The sequence below is a fragment of the Zonotrichia albicollis genome, chromosome 22 (assembly GCF_047830755.1).
Source record: "Zonotrichia albicollis isolate bZonAlb1 chromosome 22, bZonAlb1.hap1, whole genome shotgun sequence".
NCBI classification, from domain to species: domain Eukaryota; kingdom Metazoa; phylum Chordata; class Aves; order Passeriformes; family Passerellidae; genus Zonotrichia; species Zonotrichia albicollis.
The window spans coordinates 4,507,552-4,526,958 of NC_133840.1; the positions used below are offsets into that span (position 1 = coordinate 4,507,552).

Consider the following 19,407-nt stretch of genomic DNA (forward strand, 5'->3'; position numbering starts at 1 on the left):
GCAGCTTCCCAAAAGTAGAACTTTTATTGACAGCAAGGGAAAACTAAAAACAAAGACAGCCAGAAAGGAGGCAACAACACACAACTAGCCTCCCCTCTTTCAGGTCCAACCAGTAAGGAGCTGCTCCCAGTCAAATTCCTATCGTACAGTCTCATGAAATAAGAAAATAGCGCCAGGTTCAGCCACCTGTGAGCTCGGAGCTGTGGGCCCCAGCCCACGGCTCTCCCCACTGGCCTGGGTGGCTTTGGGAGGAACAGGACCCTGTGAGCCCCTCAGCACTGCAGAGGGGATGCCATTGAAGCCAGGACCTGCATTTCTCTGTGCAAAGAGCTTTGCTTTGTCTCCCGGGTCGCTGCCATTCTTCAGGAGCATTTGCATGCAAAGAAGAGCTTTGTTTCCTAAGATCTGCTGTTCCTGCTCATTTCCTAGCAAAGGAGGCTGACCAGGAGCACTGGGAAGGAACAAAGACTTTGCTTCCATAAAAAATCCCTACTAACAAAGCAGGAGAGGGGAGAGTGTGTGCAGCAGGAACTTTCCCTCTCAGAAATGTCTCTCCCATGTAGGCAATCCCTACTTCTTTATCCACTTTATCCCTCTCCCAGTGTCTCTCCCTATCCCACAGCCACAGGGAGGTGCCCCAAATGTCAGTGTGATGTCTCCATGTGGTGCATCCATAACAAAACCTTATTTGTTAACAACAGAAATCAGCTTCTCTGCGAAACTTGCAGCACACAGAGGGCAACACCAAGCAACAAAGGCAGGAGGAGCATCCACTTCCACCAAGCAACTATGCTCTGAGCAAATCCTAAAGGAAGGGCAGGGTGCAGGCAGAAAACCTCTGAGCTAGCATTCAGTAAAAACTCTATTTATTCACTCCTCTTGGTTACAGCTGGGCAGGGAAGGGGGTACAGAGGAGGAGGCCATGCACTCCGGGCTGCTCCGTGCTGCTTTATCCCACGTGTCTGTCTGGGGAAGCTGCCACAGGCTGGCGCTTTATTTCGCAGTCTGATTAAAAAAAAATAATCAAAACTAAATAAATATTGTTCCAAAAGAAGCCAGAGGAGAGAGCAAGCCTTTGGTACAACAGCTGCATCTCCAGCAAGACCCCAAGCTGCTGTGCTGGACCCCTCCAGACACAGCTGGGGTTGGCACAGGCTCTGCTGAGCCTGTCACGCATGAAAACATGGAGCAAACAACAACAGGAACTTTGTGAGAACTCTGGGTCGTTTGTCACAACCCCCACGACTCTGCTTTGTGGCCTCGGGACGAGGGGAGGTGACAGTCAGGGTTGGGAGGATCCAAAGGAAACAGGCTCACTCCAGGGCAATGCACTTCCAGCTCCATTTGCTTCCCAGTCTTTGGGGTGAAAGCAGAATGCTGTGCATGTACAAGGACACACTCCTTTGACCTCACCTTTGCTCTGCTAAGTTCCCAAAGGTGCCTCAAAACCGGAGCCTAGAACGCAGAGGCCGATGCAGTGTTCCTTTCTATGATATATTTTTCTTATATATAGTATATATTTTTAAACCAGCCCTGCCAAGTCTATTCTCTCGCTCAGGTGCACATCACCAAGAGTCATTTCCCACCATCCCACGGCGTATAAAACAGGAGTTATGTGTCTAAGGGAAGTCGCTTCCTATTGTTCCCTCTCCTTCCCCCGGCTGGGAGAGCAGGGAGCGGAGGTGTCGGGTGTCAGGTCCTATCGATCCATCTCATCCAGGAGAGGCGTGGCGTCCCCGGCGATGGACATGGGCGTGCTCTCGATCATGGGGCTGGGAGAAGGGCGAGGGGTCAACCTCTGCTTCTGTTTCCTCCGCTCAGCCTCCTTCTCCTGCAGCCACTGCTCGGCCATCTTGCCCCAGTCGATGGCAGCGTGGGTGTTGGTCCTGCAAGGACACGGGGACAACGTGAGATGTGACAAATAAACTTCCCTAAACTGCCATCCCTCCCTCTCCATGGGGGAAATAACCCCATCATGCTGCTACCAAAAAAAACCAAGGAAAGCAATGGAGAGAGGAATCCCATCCCTGGATGGGAGCACTCAGAGCTACTCACTTTGGCTGCTGCCTCTGCCTGGAGCTGGATGAGGGCTGCGACTGGGACTGTGTGGACTGGGGCGTGGTGTTGGCCTGCAGCTGGTACTGGGGTGTGGTGATGGGCTGGCTGGGAGTAGTGTAGGAGTAGCTGGGGGTCATCAGGGGGGTGGCCACTGGCTGCTGTGCTGGAGTTGTGAACACCTGTGGAGAGAGAGCAGAGGCTGTCAGGGGACAGAGGGTGGACCCTGCCAGGCTGGGGGGGTCCTGCACTGCCCTGCCCACCCAGGGGGGTGCCCACCCTCACTGTGCATGCCCCCAGCCCTGCTGAGCACAGCACATCTGCTCCCCTGAGAGCTGGGCCAGCACAGCCTGCCCTCCTTGCTCAGCCCAAGGGGAAATGCTGGAGCCAAGCAAAGGCAAGGGTCACCAGAGACACTTGGGGCAAGCCAGCAGCATTGACATCCTGCAGCAGGCAGGAAGAACAGATAAATTCTACCTCTGCAGGCTGCAGAGAACGTGCAGCAGCTCCCAGGATGGCTCCCTCCCACAAACCAAGCCAGCTGGCTTCTTGTCCCATGAAGAGCTTAGTGTCTTTGCCCCCCGGTGTTCACCTCCCTTTTTTTTTTTTCAGATGTTTTGATGATTAATACATCAGGTTATCCACAGTCCCTGCCTATCCCCAGCTCAGCATTTACTGTGCCAAATTTCCTGAAAGCCTCCCAAGGTGCTCCAAAGCAGGATCACTCCCCCCTGCAAGCCTTGTCTTGCAGCACCTCTTCTTTGGGTGCAGCAGCTGGGTGTGTTTTTTGCACCCTGGGTGTGTTTTTTGCACCCAGGCTCCTCAGTCCTTCTGTAGCTGGAATTTGCCTTGGTGCCAGCTGGGAGCTTGCAGAGTGGGCTGGGAGCAGGCACACATCAAGAAAGGCTTCACCATGAGCCAAAGCTGCCCAATTCCATCTTGCTCCCTGCAGAGCCCCTGGGTGTTGGGTCAGGCTGAGGTGTTCCCCTGGTGCAGCTCAGAGATTAGCACTGAGCTGAAAAGCCCTGCACACTCAGCGCATACCTCCCCAGCTAATCTCCTCCACTGGCAGCTCACGTTGCCAATCCAGGGGCACAATCAGAAGGCTGTGTGCCCTCACTGCTGGATCCCCCCTCTCCACCCTGCCACATTCCTTGGGGGCCAGAGCAGTTTGCTCCTTGCTCCAACTCCCCCCAGAGCAGGGCTGTGTTACGTGCCTCATTCCTCCAGTCACGGGAGGCAAAAGCAAACCTGGTTCAAGAATCCAGCCTGTGCAGCACCATGGGAACAAAACCGGGACTTGGGGACACCAGGCAGTGAGGGATTCCTTGGGCTCCCAGTGGTTTTAGCAGCAAGGAGAAGCCAGCAGAAATGGAAGTGACACCTACGTGGTACGCGCTGCTGCCGCCGCCGCTGCCCCCGTAGCCGTACTGGCTGGAGCCCCACTGTGCTGGGGTGGCATTTGGGTTCTGTCCCTGGCCTGTCACAGCAGCAATGGCACTGAACATCTGGGAGGTCATGTTCTGTGGCAGAGCATTCACTGCACGTGTCAGGTCTGCAAGGGAGACACGCTGCATTAGGAAAAGCGGAGCCTGGAGGAGAAGCTCAGGTCCCAGTCCCAGCTGGGAATGGCCTGCACTGACCTGCCAGGTTGATGTTAGCTGGAGTAGCATTAATGGAGGCTGGAGTCCTGGTCCGACTGCTGCTGCTGGGGGTGATACCTGTGTAAAATACCAAGAGGTTGATTAATTCTCCTGCAAGAGCAGCCACTGGTCTGAAACTCAGGATGTGAAGTTGTTCTGGCATGATGGTTTGCTACCAGAGAATGGTGTGTGCTGGACTGTATGGTGGGGGAGACAAAGGAGAGGAAAGGGACTGGTCCAGGCTTTGCTGCACGGCCCACTTGATGAAAGATTAACTCTCAGGAGAGCTCTCAGTGGGTTGGTGCATGGAGCCAAACATTTCAAGCATTGCTCAGAAACTTCCCACACACAGAAAAATCCTAGGGCACATTTTTGGGACAAGGGAGATGGAACTGTCCTTTAATAACTGTCCCTGCTATTGTGTGACAAACAAACAGCTGAGGCACTGAAGTTTTAGGCTACTCACCTGGAACAGGGTCCTGATAATGATCCTTAAACCATCGGAAAAGTCCATTCACAGTAGGGAAGACTTGGCCCCGGTAGCGGAATCCCTCTGGAGTCACTGTCACATACTCTATCCTGGGACAGCAGGGACAGCATGAGACATCATGTGCCAGCCACCCACTGACAGGTCACACTCAGAACAGGCATGGACTACAACCACAGCCTGATAATGAACAGACAGATCCACCCAAGGCACTTCAAACAATTGCTTCAAACTACCCAGCCCTTCCATGAAAAATCTGCTTTTCCATGAAAAACCGATCCCTCCCTGCCTACACTCCCACAGCACAGGGCAGTGCTGCTCGTGACAGCCAGATGGTTAAGAAACATGGGAGTCTCCTGGGTGAGATTTACTGCTAGAACTGGGTCCTCCACTGTCAGGAGGCCAAATGCTGGCAAAGAGGAGGCGTGATTTACAAGGATTTTGACAGAGCTGGAAGAAAAACTGGCAGCTGAGGTTTGGTACTGGGAGTACTCAGTGCAGAAGCTGGGCTTGCCTCTCACTTACCTTGGTTTGCCTCGAGGCTGATATCCCAAGAGGAATTTACCAGGTAGGTCTTTACAGGCACTAATAAAGTATGGAATAAATGTTGGCTTCTCTTTCTTGGTCTTTATCAGCAGCTCTTCCAGCTTCTAATTAGAGAGAAAAAGAAGATAAATGTTCCAGGGGAGCCCACATTTTCAGCAGCACACAGAGTCCATGGATATCCTCCTAAGAAGCTTCCACATCCTGGGACTGTCTCACCTTCTTGTCTCCACCATTGCAGTCCTGATAGTATTTGTGGTTCAACAGGTCTCTGGCAAAAGAAGCCATTGGCTGGACATAACGAGCAACAATTTCATCCAGGTCTTCAAACTCCTTTGAACAAACACATTTAAAGAGGTATTTAGGGTGTATTTGGTCATACACTCTGCACAGCAAAGCTTGAGGAAAAAAACAAGAGACAAGTATTGTCTAAGGAACCAGATAATGTATTGGAAGAGTGTGAAAAGAAAGAGTGTGAAAGCAGCTACAAGGACAGAAGGGCTGTGTCAGCCTGTAAAATAAATAATTCCCTTTCCCAGGCATGCTCTGCAGGGCTTTACCTCTGTGTTGATCCAGAGCATGGAGCCCAGGCTGAAGGCATTCTCCTTGCCCTCCTCCCGGACATCCACGTGCTGGTAGATGCCATCGTTGACCTTCCAGGTGACAGTCAGGTGGTTCTCCCCTTTGCTGCTGGGCCGGATGATCACATCCCCTTGGTCCATGGTCTCCATCATCTTCTCTGCTTGCTTGAAGCTGATGTTGTGGAATGACGGGTGAGCAATTACCCTCTTGATGTACGCTGGGGAACAAAGGGAACCTTCAGCCTTCCAAGAGGAACTGCTTTAATGCAACTGTACCTAATTATGCTGATTGTCCTGGAGGTTGGAATTACAAGGGAGAGAGAAGTGAAGAGAACTCACTTGTCCTCTGCTGCTTTCTTTTCATGTCTTCTTCTTGTTTGTGGTCTGCTGCCTCGGAGTCGAAGTCGTAGTAGGTGTCTTTGGGCAGTTTCCACTCATTGTTCTTGTCCATCAGGTCTGAGGTCCTGCAGGTCAGGTCTGCACTGAACTTCTCAATGTCAATCTTCATGATGCGGCAGTGGACGGTCATTCCCACCTGCAGAGGAGGTGCCAAGGTGAGCAGCAGGTTTGGCTGATACACCAGAATCCCTGTGCTACAGAACAACCCATGTGGGATCCTGCTGGCACTGAGGAGGTACAACTCACCTCAGCCACTTCAGACTGATACAACCTTTAAAACTGATCTTTCTACACAAACTGGAAGTCAATTGATCCCAAAAATTACCAGAATCAAAGAGACTGAGAGAAAAATGGGCAGCTCTCCAGCACATCTGTTACCTATTACCCATCACATAAAAAACTGCGTGTCTGGAGGGTGAGGACAATCACCTTTTCAACTTCAAATGTCTTTCACAATGGGAGCAGCAAAACTGGACTTCAAGATGTGCAAGAAAGCAGTTATATGTATTCAGAAGCAGACACCCAAAGGACTGCTCTAATAAAATGTGAGGCAGAAAATCCCCCCCCAAAAATGGCAATGTCTTAGTTCAATTAACCATGATGAAGTTAATTAATAACTCTTTAAAGAAATGCTAAGACCTCTGAGCTTACAGGATTATCCATCACCTGCATGGCCTGCTGGGGACCCCAAAGGACAGCAAAGATGTTAAACCACTATTTCAATATGTGATAAAAAGGTGTTACTCCATTTCTTTAAGAACTCTGTCCTGAGCAGGACCAGTAACTCTGATGACCTCCACAAATTAATGGAGAGGGAAGAAAAAGCTGTAAGAGGGAAAATGACCCTTGCCTGTCCAAAAGCAGTTCTGTGAACTCTTTAGAAAGCCAGAAACAAAGGGCAGCTCTGCATTAGAATGCCTTCTGGTCTCCTAAACCCAGACTCCAGCCAGACAACAATAAATCCTCCTGCAGCACAACGTGTTAACTGATTAACAGGGTCCCACCAGCTGCCAAGGGAGATTTGCACTGTGGGACAAGGACACTAACCAGAACCTGAACTTCCTGCTGATTTAAAGTCCTTACATGAAAATAAGGTCGGAAAAGTCATTTAAGAACAGTGTCATCAACCAAACTGTGAGTCTTTGGTATTGGCTCCAGGTTCTTCCAGCTCTCGCTGGGAGTGTGAAAATCCACTGCTTTCATACCTTCACCCTTTCTTCTGGCCTCTTGACCACCTTGTCACTAAGAAATTTTGTTGGGATGAAGCCAGCAACGCCATTATCCAGACGTGTCTTCACTCCAATGGCCTGACCTGGGCAGGAACCGCTGTCAAAATGGTTCCAAACCTTGAGCAAGGCAAAAGCAAATAAATCATTCAGCATGGAAACAAAATAGCCCCAGCAGTTCATACTCAAAACAAGTCCAAAAGCTGTGTCAGCAAAGTGGTGCAGCCAGCAGAGACTTGTGGAAGGGCAGGGGACAGAAGACTTCAACAAATGCTACCCAGTAATGCAATCTTCCTCCTCCAGTTCTGCTCAGCTTATGGGACATTGCAACCAGGAAGGTCAGAACATTTTTAGACCCTGAACACCAGCCTGTAGCCAGGACTGGTCTCTAATGAACACTATAGGGGTTTAAAGTCACGGATTACCCAGGCTGGAATTCACAGTGTTTAGAAGGGACCTAAAGTACAGCTGCATTAAGCAGCAGGTGGTCCAGATAAGTTCTTAAAATTGAGAAGGTGGCAGAGCCTTCTGTTCTCAGTGTCACAGGCAATTTTTCTCTACATAAAACACAATCCCAGACCACAAACAAGAATGCTTTATGTGTCTGCAAAGAACTGGTCAGCTTAGCCCCAGGTCCATTTCACTCTAAAAGCCATAATGCAGCCATAAAAGACCTGTCAAATCTATACTGAAGCAATTAGTCAGAAGTGCAACAGATTTTATTTACAGCCAAAGGCCACATCAGGCTGGGATCCTGGGGCACTGCAGACACAATCTTGGCTTTGATTCCTTGCCTCCCAAAAACCCTACACAACACTCCTGCTGACAGCAGCCCCCTGAGAAAGGCAGGAGAAGCAGTCCCACCTCACTGAGCTCTGGGAAGTTGTCCTGCTGGCAGAAGGGGCACTGCCAAAGGCCAGTTTCATCATTCCGTATCGCCTGGTCGTAGCTCTCTCCCTGTGGGCGCCTGTGGGCAATCCCAGTCACATTGCAGATGATCATTTTACCTGTGGGGTGATGGGAGAGGGGAAGGAAAGAATGAGAATCTGCAGAGCTGGGCAGTTCCCTGCATCTAAGGTTGCTATTCATGCATGAAGGTGTTAGGAGGTCACACAAGTACTTGAAAAGCTGCTTCACACTCCACCACAGCACTGTCCCAGCATCACCCTTGTCACAGACATCTTTTATGAAAAATCCTTTCCTTAGGATTTTTTCTCCTGAGAAGCTGAGAGGCCTCAGGAACAAAAAAAAAAAAAAAAAAAAAAAAAAAAAAAAAAAAAAAAAAAAAAAAAAAAAATCTGCTGCTGTGGAATGTAACAGGTGCATCTGTGATTGGTCTCATGTGGTTGTTTCTAATTAATGGCCAATCACAGTCCAGTTGTCTGGACTATCTCAGTCAGTCACAAGCCTTTGTTATTCATTCTTTCCTTCTTTTTCTATTCTTAGCTAGCCTTCTGATGCAATCCTTTCTTCTATCCTTTTAGTATAGTTTTATTATAATATATATCAAACAATAATAAATCAAGCCTTCTGAAACATGGAGTCAACAGTCTCATCTCTTCCCTCATCCTCAGACCCCTGCGAACACATCACACACACTCACTAAGATCCCTTTGCCCCACCTTCACACATCTTGTGTCAACTCAGGAGGACAGAAAGCAGGGATGTGAACGGGGCTGTACCTATGTAAAATGTCTCTGGAGTTTCTTTGGTCAGCATATTGAAGACCTCCTCTGTGTTGGGAGAGCGGTACGGGGTTCTCAGGTCCTTGTATCTGCAGCTTAGCTCAGCTCGGATGTCATACAAAGTGATGTGCTTGTCACCATAGCCCTGTGGGGGATTCAGAGGTTATAAAGGCACGAGCAGCAGGAAGAAGGTCAGTAGGAAATCCAGTGTAAGCTTTGGAAGAACTCAAGCAACTTATGAAACAGCAAATTTAAAAAAGGAGAATGCAGCAGGTACCAACAAATGGTGAAACTCAGCCACAGGATGTTAAGGAGGTCAAAAGGACAAACACACTTAAGAAAAAATTCAGGGAGAAGAGCTTAAATGGTTAATTACTGTTCCCTGCCCCAAGTGTATTTTCTACGAGCATTTACTGCATGCCATTGTCAGACTCTGACTGCTCATTGTGGCCATTTATACATTTTACAACAGCACAGCTAATGCCCAGCTCCCAAAAAGGATAAAGCTATAAAACATGAGAATCTCAGCTGGGCAGCAGAGCTCCCCCTGTTTCTCAGCACCAGGAACCCCCAGTGCACCTGTCTTTCCAGTTCTTCAGCAAAGGCATCGAGATCCAGGTCTTTCAGGCGCTCAGGGTTTTCCAGGATCTCCTCCAGAGCTCCTGCAGGATTTGCATCCTCAGCTGACTCATCGTATTCCAGGGCATCCACTGCCATCTTCCTGGCCCATTCATAGGTTTCAGGATGGACCCTAGAGCCATCTAAGACTTCAATGTAGGAATCAGTGCTGAAACAAAACCAACGTTCAGATGAGGGCTCTGAGCTGTTCCTGCAGCTCAGTGATCAAGCACATTGTTGAGCAGCACTGCTGCCCTCCATGGAACAAAGCACTCCAAAAAGGACACTGAATTATTCATTGCTAAACCAACAGGAGCCAAGGCAAGACCTGGCAAACTCCAGTCTGCAGCTCCAAAGACACAGCCAGGTATTTTGGATGCTGGGTGGATTTGATCCCTGCATACTACAGCTGCTCTATGAGCACACAGCTCTCTGAGTTCACAACAAATTCAGTGTTGCCAATGAGCTGTTTGGATGGGCTACACTTTGCCCTCAGCAGCTCTGGGATTTGTATCCTGCAAGAATCAAGGGATCTAGAAGTGTTGGATCACTCAGTGCAGGGATTCAGCCACGTGTTCTTTCTCACATTGCTTTTCAAAGGCAAAAAACCCTGGAGAAAGCATGCTTCTAGTCAGAAACAAGGTTACAGCTGTCCTCAAAACACCTCTTGTGCAGTTACAAGTAACTTAATGCTCTATAAACTTCCCAGTAATGCTATTGGTTTAAGAGGAAGCCAAATTGCTGAGTTATTTCTCAAGTTTGAAACTCCAGAAAAATAAAATACTGTTGGAAGGATCAGGCAGAAACTAAGCTGAAGTGCCCATGGGTTACTGATGACTCCATGACAACTATTTTAGGGAACAATTGGTTTCAGTTTAGTTCCTCTTGACCACAGAGAGTCCTTCACACCAGAACAAGCCATATAATTAATTTTCTGCAGTTCACACTGCTGCTGTGCAAGTTCAGCTGCCTGTAAGAATCAGATTAATAACCAGCAATACCCAAACTTGGCCTAAAGTCAGAGGGGCCACACAGAAACTCTGGGGAACAGGGACTCAGGGAAGGTCACTGTGTCACCCTGTCACTCACACTGACCCCACAGGACATCAAATACAACCCGATACTCACCTATCACCCAGTGATGCTGTGTCAATTTTGATGAAGCCAGCACAGTTGATAAACACTTTGGGTCCCATGTGACACATCGTAACCAACTGGGTCCTGTTCTCCAGACGGGTGTTGTTTTGTTTTAAGATCTGCAGAGAGAGGCAAGAATGTAAACCTTGAGACAGGCAAGAGTATAAATCCTGCTATTCAAACACAAGATTGCTCACAGAGGTTGTGGAATTACTATCCCTGGAATTGTTCAAGGCCAGGCTGGATGGGGCTCTGAATAACGTGCTTTAGTGGAAGATGTCTGTGGCCATGGCCATGGGTTGGAATTAGATGATCTTTAAAGTCCCTTCCAACCCAAATTGTTTTTGTCTGGGAAAAAAAGCAGAGAATTCACACTGCAGTGTTTAAAGCATCTGACACACGCTCATCACAGCTCTTAAGCTGTTGCTCCCTGCCAGTGTCTCAACATTGTGTGAGAGATGATGATTCCACATCATCACGGCTCCAACTCTCAGGAAAAGCTTTGGCTTCCTGCCTCGTGTTTCCTACGCTGTGGAGGTGTCTTGACACTCTGACAGCACATCCATTCCTGTGGGTTTGGGAGCTGGCTGGGACTGATGGATCTGCTGAGCTGTTTGTGTTTCTCAAGGACACAAGTCCATGTGGTAGCTTCGGGGCAAGGCACAGCGAGGTAAAAACACATCAACAGAGCTGTCAGCTGGTGATGTGCTGCTTTTGCAGGCAGGCCCAGAATGAATCCTTACCTTCAGCAGGTGAGTGCCCTTGCGTGGTCCCAGGCCACACACATACTGCAGCAGAGCCTGGCTGTGGGGGTGAGCAATGGCCCTGTTCACATCCACCCCCACCTCGTTCACGCGGTTGATGAATTCGCAGTAGAGCGCGTTCAGCAGCTCCTCCTTCACCACGTGCTCCTGGCAGAGAGAAGAGGTGTTAGCCCTGCAAAAGATGGCTCTGTGCAGCCTCTGCCACGAGCCAAACACAACACACTGGCACCCAGGAGCTGTGTTGCACCTCAGCTACCCTTGAAAACAGCCTAAAGGCTGATGAGAAAGAGGCAAAAAAAAAAAAAAGAAGGTGCTGTGTAGCCTGAATACGGCACAGAACAGGCAGAACTTGCACAAGTTTAACCTGGAAACCTTTTATTTAAAAGCAAACCCTCACAGGCTGCTTTCTCTTGCAGAGAAGGATCTTTCTTGCCCAAGGAAAAATTTACCTGCAGAGGGTGGAGTTTCAGGCAGAGAATATCCTCATCAGAGCTGCAGACCTGGGCAAACTCGATGAGGGGGTCCTGGATGCGGCGGGCGAGGGACACGGCCTGGCGCAGCAGAGGGGGGTAATCCCGGAATTCATTCTGCAACAGGACACAGAACCAGGGAAAACCCTCGTGGGGCTTCCACACTTTGCACCACAAGCAGCAAAGACACATCAGACAGGGACTGCAGCAGGGAAGCACATGGTGCTCACGGCAAAGAAAGCTGAGGTCAAAAGGTCCCAGGAGCTCTTAGGCAATTAGTAATGGAACAATCTCACTAATTTCCAACTACATCAATATCCACTTTGTGCATCTGCTGGTGCTGATCTCTTCAGGGAAGCCTAAGATGTTTTGCCTTGATCCAAAGTACGTGACTGTCCAGATGGATCATATGAGACAGAGGATGATGCAAGGCCAGCACAACAAATGGAGGATGACACAGCACGAATGAGCAACAGACTAAGGGAGGGACTGAGGGAGTAGCAGAAGGTTCACCTCAGACTTCTTGCTGTTCATGTAGAGGATGGCCAGTTCATTGTCCACCAGCTCCACCCCGATTGAGGACAGCTGCTGCCCTTGGTCCAGCTCATGAACAATTCTCTTTACATCCTCCATCAGCATCTGAGCATCCCTAGGGAGACACAACCAAGGGGACTGAGGGGAGAGCACACAGCTGGGTCCTGGAAGCAGTGAAATGTAGACAGGCACAAGGAAAGGACTGCAAGGAAACTGGCAAGTGGAAGCAGCACAAAGACTGACCTGTTCTCGCCTGCAATTGTCACCACGTGAGGCTTCTTGTTCAGGAGGAATTTTTTCAATGTTTCAATATCCTGAGCCTGGAAAGGAAAGTAGAAAATCAGAGTAGAAAGCTAGAGGGTTTCTGTTCTGAGCTACCTAGACTCCTCTCAGCGACAGCTGCACCAAGGCTCACCTTCTTTTCCCTCTCCTCCTCACGCCAGGCATTCCTTCTCTTTGTGAAATGTGGCAGTCGGAGGAAATCTGTCACCTCACCCTCTCCATTAACGAGGGCACAAAACACAGGGTGGTCCCTGTCAAACAGAGATCACTCAGACATGGAGGACTGCTAAAGCTGGACATGCATGCAGACAGCATTCCCTCCCTCCTACCTGGCTGATGAAAAGGCAATGCCCAGCACCCGGATCCCCTTCCCTTGGTTCTCATCCATGAAATCATCATCTTCCTCCACCTGCTGGTCTGGCCTGTATGCAGCAACCTTCAGCCAGTTGTACAGTTTGCGGCTGCAAGCCTGGGAGAGCAGAGAAAGGACAAAGAGGAGTGAGAAAATCCACTGCAGGGGTCTGGCATAACCCTCCTCTAGAAGGAAGTTGAACCAGACTCAATCCCTGCCTCCTCCTCCTCCTCCCCAAGAACTTGTGTATGAGCTGTCAGCAGCCATCCCCAGAACACTGCAGGGCTGCCAGTGTCTGTAAGCCCAGCTCTGCCTTATCTCACCTTGAGGACATACTCCTTGGCCTCCACTAAGAGCTTGTTCTTTAATTCTTTGGCCATCTGCACGTAGAGGAACTGGTTGAGGGAGCGCTCGATGGCCATGGTGCGCTGCCGGTTCCACTCCTGCACCTGGTGACTGAACTCGTCCCGGTAATAGAACTGCTTGATTTCCTCAAAGTATGTCTGGTCACTGCCATAACTGCAGGAAAAGAGGAGATACAGGAAGCCTCCAGACACCTGCATGGACCCATCACTGGCAGATTCCTGCACACCTCAGGTTCAGGTAGCTGCTTGGAAAAATTAGGGAAGAGCCAACCCTCCCATCCAACGCTGCTTTAACTGCTGAAGTGATGCTGTGGACAGATCATAGCCATACTACACAGTGGGGCCACTCAGATGAGCAGGGAAGGAACTAAATTGGCTGGGAAACAAGCATCATCTTCTGCAGAAATCCCAAGGTTTCAGAGTTTGCTTTCAAGTGAGTAAGACAGATGTCTGCTAAAGTTCTCAACAAGGTGACAAAAAAAGCAAGACCCTGAGAGGCTGCTTGACTTTGAGGTGCAGGAAACTACCAGGCCATGACTTTCAGAAGTAATTTGGGTTACAGAGGTGCTCAAAGAGCACTGCATGAATGAGCTCTGCCAAGTAAGAAATGGCAGAGCCAGTGGGAACTCACCCCTCCACTCCTTTCATGTCAATGCTGATATCTATGGTGAGCAGTGCCTCATCCTCTGCCAGGCTCATTTTCAGGAACTGGTCATCTCTCAGCTCCTTCACAGGCTTGTTCTTCATGTATTTAAAGGAATAGGCATAGTGGGCTTCATCAATATCCTGGGAAAGAGGAGAGACAGTCAGCATGCACACAGGGCATTCATGAAGAAAGACCCTTCTGTCTATGTCACAGCAGATAATGGTTTTTATTCAATACCCCCTCAGCCCTATGCCTGCCAGTCTGCATTTCCTTCCCCTGCAGGACACAGTGGAATTGCTTCCCAGTCCCAGAGAAACAGAGACTATTTCAATAACTGAAGGCAATATCTCATCTGGTAAAATGCTGAGACTAAAAATGCAGCAAACTGCTGAGCTGGGCTCTGCAACAGCCCAGCTCAGTGTTGCTCTGAGATTTATTCAGAGTTGCCTCTGACATGGAAGAACAAGTATTTGTATGTTATTTAGATCTTTCCCTGAACTGACCCACAGAGTCAGAGCGCCCTTCCTTACCTTCTTCCCCTTTTTGGTTGGTGTAATGTTGATTTTAGCTCGTTCCTGGAAAGTTTGTCTCAGGACCTGTCTGACCAGGGGCTCCCTGGCGATCTGCAAAGCCACCATGTACCGAGCTCCTTCCAGCACTGCTTCTGGGCTTGGAAATTGACTGGAGGCAAAAAGGCAACATGAAGCCTTAGAAGAATGTCCCCAGATCCCCTCACTTGTGTTACACCCACAGTAACCCCACAGAGACCCCCCCACACTGACCTACACACATAATCCTTGGCCAGCTCCAGGGGCTCTGCAGGGAACTGCTCAGTCTCGTGACGCTGGTAACTGTCTCGGAGATTCTCTCCAAACTGCTCAGGTGTCAGACCAAATTTCTTAGCCAAGCCATCTGGTAAAAGAAAAAAAACAAAACACCAATGAGGACACGGGTATTGTGGCTAATAGTGAGCAAAACCACCAGTCTTCCTTCCACAGGTGAGTCACAGCACCCTGCAGAGCAGGTGGGCCAGGCCACTGCACACTCAGCAGGACAGAGCAGAGCCTTACCCAGCCCAGCTGCCTGGCAGATGGTGTACATATCCCTTCGGGAAGCCTGCTTCAGCTCAGGCCCCTTCTGCTCATCATCCTCTGCATCTTCCCCTTCACCTGCAGGAAGGACACATTAGAGAGGCATCCAGACAGCTGGAGTGTGTCAGAAGCACAGTAAAGAGATTAAACACAACCTACACTGTGCAACAGAGCCCCTAAATCCCACAAAGGCATCTCAAAGGTAACAGTGGCCTTAAAATTATTCAGGGTTGGAAAAACACTACCTTCAGTGTCACTCTTGCAGTTTTAATAGGAGTATCTCTGGGTTGCACATTAGAACATGCATCAAGTTTGCTGATGCCACCCCTGCCACAAGGGGTGGCATTCATATTCCACTGGAAAGCACCTTGTGTGGTAAACCTTAAACATTTTCAATGGTGCCTTAAAGGTGCCTGAATACCTGGAACTAACTTGAGACAGAATGACTACCAGAAATGCATTGCGCATTTGGAAAGCACCTTGTGTGGTAAACCTTAAACATTTTCAAAGGTGCCTGAAAGACCTGGAACTAACTTGAGACAGAATGACCAACAGAGTTGCGTTGTGCATTTGACTAAACTTTCTTCCTATTCTTTCAAACCAGGATTTTCCAACAGCCCACAAGGAGAAAGCTATCAAATGTGGGGAGACAAACCTTCCTCTTCTTCACCATCCTCCCGGATCCGCTTTTGCTTTTTGCGAGCGGCCTTGGCAGCATTCTGCATCTTGGGGATGTCTCTGCCATAGTACAGCAGGAAGTGATTGTACACGTCCTTCAGCTCGTCCATGGACTGCACGTCCTTCAGCCTACAGAAAGCCAGCATGTTACACCCTGCCTGCACTCAGAACACTCAAGGAACCTGCTCTGACTCAGGTCAGGCAGAAGAAGAGCCCTTGGATTCATTTCCCAATAGAATTTCAAGTATTTCTCATTATTGGCTTTGTGGGTGCTCTGCAGTGGGCTGTTATTGTCATATTTGCTGAAAAATTTCTTGGCCAGGATTTCTTCTTCTGGAAAGCTAGGAAGTTTCAGCTTCTCTGTATTTTAGTCTTCTGGAATGTGATTTGGAGAATTATTTACTCAACATGTGAATTGTTTTTAATTAATGACTAACCACAGCCAGCTGTGTCAGACTCTCTGAGTCTGTCACAAGATTTTATTATTCTTTCTTGTCTAGCCTCCTGATGTCTGCTCTCTCTTTCTTTAGTATCATTTTAATACATGATTTTCTTTTAATATAATATATATCATAAAATAATAAATCAACCTTGTAAGAACTTGAAGTCAATTCTCATCTCTCACCTCGTTCTAAGACCCACAACACCGCAACAATGAATAACCACAGTGGCCAGAGTGTTTGGGTAAGTCAATGGACATTTTAAGGAATTTTGGAATGAATATACAAGTCCTGGCACCCTACCTCTCCATGTCAGTAGTATCCAGGGCCCTTATTCCATCAGCCAAGGGCTTGTCTGGGTCAGCAGAGATCTGCTCATACTGGTAGGCCTGCATCTTCTCAAACAGTCGAGTCAGGTTCTGCTTGCGGATCTTCAGCTGGGTCCACTGACACGAGAGCAAAAGAATTCCAGTGAAACAACCCATTGCAGTGTGTTACCTTCTCTCCTCCCTTCCCAAACAGGGATATTTGGGATATTTGTCATCTCAAAATGATCATTAAAATCTTCAGCCACAGCCAAAGCCAAATGTGACATGTGGCAGGTTTCATCTCACAGATGTATTATAATAATAGAAAAAAACAAAATTCAGGTTTGGATCTGATAGCAGAGATGCAACCTGCACTGCTGGCAGGAAATGTCACTACACAACAGGAACTCTGTGAAGGAGGAGGATTTTTTGGAATCCTATTTTGTCAGATATCCTTTTACCACCATACAACAGCAAAAATGCAAAAAAAAACCCAGGTAAAAACCCCAAACATGGCCAAAACAAACTGCTGAAACTATCAGCTAGGTAGGAGGACAAACGTTGATGGGAGAACCAGAAATGAAAATATTTCTCACCTTCTCATCCCACTGCCAGACCCTCCACAGGTCGTTGATGTGCAGCTCTGGCTCCACATACTCCTTTCTGTAGAAGGCAATGAACGGGACCTGAGGCAGAAATGAGACTCATCAGCCCTGAGCAGGAGCAGGGGACTGGGCTGTTCCTGGCAGCCAGGAGCCCAGACAGAGCTCCTGCTCCATGTGGGACCACAAACTAATGAGGCAGCTCTTACTCCACCAAAGAATACATCACATAGGCCAAAAAACTTCTGCAACATCAGGGGACACCTCAGAGAACAGATTGGATGGACCAAGCAAGGCTCAAGAGAAATTCCCCCACCTCATTCAGCCTCAAATTTTCCACAGTCAGGGAAAGATAATGACAGCAGCTCTGTCAAACAGGCCTTAAAAACCTGCATTGTCACAGCTCACATAAAATGAGTTGCAGTTCCCAATGGAGCATCATTTCATCACAGGAGAGACAACCAGGGATGGCATCTCAGCCCCTTCTGTGTGCCCTAAATGTTTAAAGCAGCCCTGCTAATCCTGTCAGGAAAAGGAGACAGACCTTGGTAATGATGAAAAGTTGCAAATTACCTCAAAATGCTGATTTCTCATGAAATTCAGGGCTTCTTTAATCTTCTGGATGGTGCTGGGGCCCTTGCGGCCGAAGCTGCTGGCTTGTCCACGGTCAAGGTAGTCAGAAGTTTCCTGGAAAGGAAACACATTGTGTTCACTCTGCTCCTGAGCTGAACCCCTAAAAGAGCAGCCACGGGTTAAGGCTGAGAAACTGTGGTTCTTTCAAGTTCTTTGAGCTCCTTTTTGCTCTGTTTCATGGATGCAAAAATGAAGACACACACGTCAAATGACCTGCTCAAAACCAGAAATGAAGGTGGGACTGGGCATCACAAGTCCCAGGCACAGTCCTTTACCTGCAAAGAGATGGTGGGAGTTGCAAAGGCATTCCTATAAATCCAGTCAGCTTCTTCCTCCAGCTCATCATCTTCAGCACTTTTCACTGGGATGGATCTCAGCTGGGAAGAGACAACACCATGAGCACAGGCACGTGCAACACCAGGGCTTGCACTGCCATGTTTCCAAAAAGCCTGGAAATTATTGTTTTGAGTTACAGGTTACCTCTGGGGACCCCCACCTACGGGGTGCCAAGGATATCACTTCAATGTCTGCACCTTCTGAGCACACAGGAAACTGCATCAGCTTTACACTAGATAAAGGCAGCTACAATCCTGTCAAAGGCTTGTGGAAAGGCCTGCAATGGGGCAAAGTCTGCTGTGAAAATCAAGTGAGGATATCTCCACTTCCCACCAGACACCCAAATTTTCTGCAGTTACATCCTCTGCTCCAATCTATCTGTACTTTACTACCACTTTTGTTGCTGCAGCCACAGAGTAACAAAAGATAAAGCAGCTCCAAAGCCTTTCTGGACACTCAGTCTCAGCCACTTCTCTTTCAGAGGTGCTGCTCTAATCACCACTGACATCCATGAGGATGACAATATGTGTGAACAGGTCACCTACAGCCACCATCACAAACAACATTTCCTTCTGTGCCACAGACTGGCATGGGGAAAAAGTTCCTTTGGAAAACTGGCAGCTTCACACATCCCATTTCAGAGAAGGGTAATAAACTTCTGCACAGAATTACATTAATATACACTAAAGGGAGATAGATTTTTCAGTGAAATCTGAATATAGTGTAAAATTAAGACAAAAATATGAGACACCAGAAGGATTCCTCACAGCACAAACAGTACCTTGTACTGAGAGCAGTGTAAGTCTCATCACCTTGAGTAAAGTTGTTGGCTGGCATACAGGTAAGCTAGAAACCTTCCCATGTCTCCTCTGGCACTGCATCTTGCTCTCCATATTTCCAGCTCAAGGGAATTACTAACATCACTCAGCACAAAGCCATCTCAGCAGAGCCCAAGCCCTGCACTTCAGCAGTGCAACACTGGCACCCAGTGGCCACAGGGAAGCTGTGACTGGAGCTAAACCCAGATTCACACAGCTACAACAGCTCCCATGCCACTGATACTTCTGAATGCAGTTTTAACCTGTACATTTGACAGGTAAGGTCATCAAAGTGGGGAAAAAGATATTCCAAAATCCATCCAGCAGCTTGTCTGCCAGCAGGTCTCAAGCCTGGGACCCAAAACGCTTTTCTGCCTCACCTGGAACCTCTCAGGCATGTCTGTCATGCGGATCTCGTTGTCCTGGTCCGTGAGGTGGCTGCTCTCCAGCTCACTGGGCTCGTACATCTCGAAGATGCTGCGGCGGCTGACGCGTTTCTTGGCTGCCTTCTTGGGCCGCACGCGCGTCTCCCCTTCCGCCTCCTCATCCTCGTACTCGTACTCCTCCTCCATCTCCTCGTCGTACTCGTTGTACTTCTCAAACTCATCATAGTCAAAGTCCACACCAAAGATTTCCTGGGCTTCTTGCAAAGCACTGGAAAACAAAAAAAAAACCCAAAAAACACCCCTGTTGTTCAGCCCCACAGTGCACAGA

At 48.6% G+C, this 19,407-nt stretch overlaps 1 protein-coding gene across 2 annotated transcripts in view; it reads right to left on the reverse strand.

Moving 5' to 3' along the window:
* SUPT6H (SPT6 homolog, histone chaperone and transcription elongation factor) overlaps nt 1-19,407 on the reverse strand; it is a 27,436-nt gene continuing 8,029 nt past the window's right edge. For both annotated transcript variants that reach the window (XM_005493665.4, XM_005493664.4), the window contains exons 7-37: nt 19,074-19,347; nt 17,815-17,916; nt 17,480-17,593; nt 16,901-16,990; nt 16,300-16,442; nt 15,534-15,685; nt 14,858-14,956; nt 14,570-14,699; nt 14,318-14,468; nt 13,773-13,927; nt 13,100-13,295; nt 12,754-12,893; nt 12,558-12,675; nt 12,386-12,462; nt 12,122-12,257; nt 11,588-11,725; nt 11,118-11,285; nt 10,366-10,493; nt 9,199-9,406; nt 8,617-8,764; nt 7,799-7,941; nt 6,914-7,054; nt 5,649-5,844; nt 5,289-5,527; nt 4,948-5,061; nt 4,711-4,835; nt 4,165-4,277; nt 3,699-3,776; nt 3,444-3,610; nt 2,056-2,237; nt 1-1,886 (exon numbers count right to left, since the gene is read on the reverse strand). In XM_005493665.4, the coding sequence (XP_005493722.1) occupies nt 1,700-1,886; nt 2,056-2,237; nt 3,444-3,610; nt 3,699-3,776; nt 4,165-4,277; nt 4,711-4,835; nt 4,948-5,061; nt 5,289-5,527; nt 5,649-5,844; nt 6,914-7,054; nt 7,799-7,941; nt 8,617-8,764; nt 9,199-9,406; nt 10,366-10,493; nt 11,118-11,285; nt 11,588-11,725; nt 12,122-12,257; nt 12,386-12,462; nt 12,558-12,675; nt 12,754-12,893; nt 13,100-13,295; nt 13,773-13,927; nt 14,318-14,468; nt 14,570-14,699; nt 14,858-14,956; nt 15,534-15,685; nt 16,300-16,442; nt 16,901-16,990; nt 17,480-17,593; nt 17,815-17,916; nt 19,074-19,347 (4,552 nt within the window). In that variant the 3' untranslated portion in view covers nt 1-1,699. The remainder of the gene's footprint in view (nt 1,887-2,055; nt 2,238-3,443; nt 3,611-3,698; nt 3,777-4,164; nt 4,278-4,710; nt 4,836-4,947; nt 5,062-5,288; nt 5,528-5,648; nt 5,845-6,913; nt 7,055-7,798; nt 7,942-8,616; nt 8,765-9,198; nt 9,407-10,365; nt 10,494-11,117; nt 11,286-11,587; nt 11,726-12,121; nt 12,258-12,385; nt 12,463-12,557; nt 12,676-12,753; nt 12,894-13,099; nt 13,296-13,772; nt 13,928-14,317; nt 14,469-14,569; nt 14,700-14,857; nt 14,957-15,533; nt 15,686-16,299; nt 16,443-16,900; nt 16,991-17,479; nt 17,594-17,814; nt 17,917-19,073; nt 19,348-19,407) is intronic.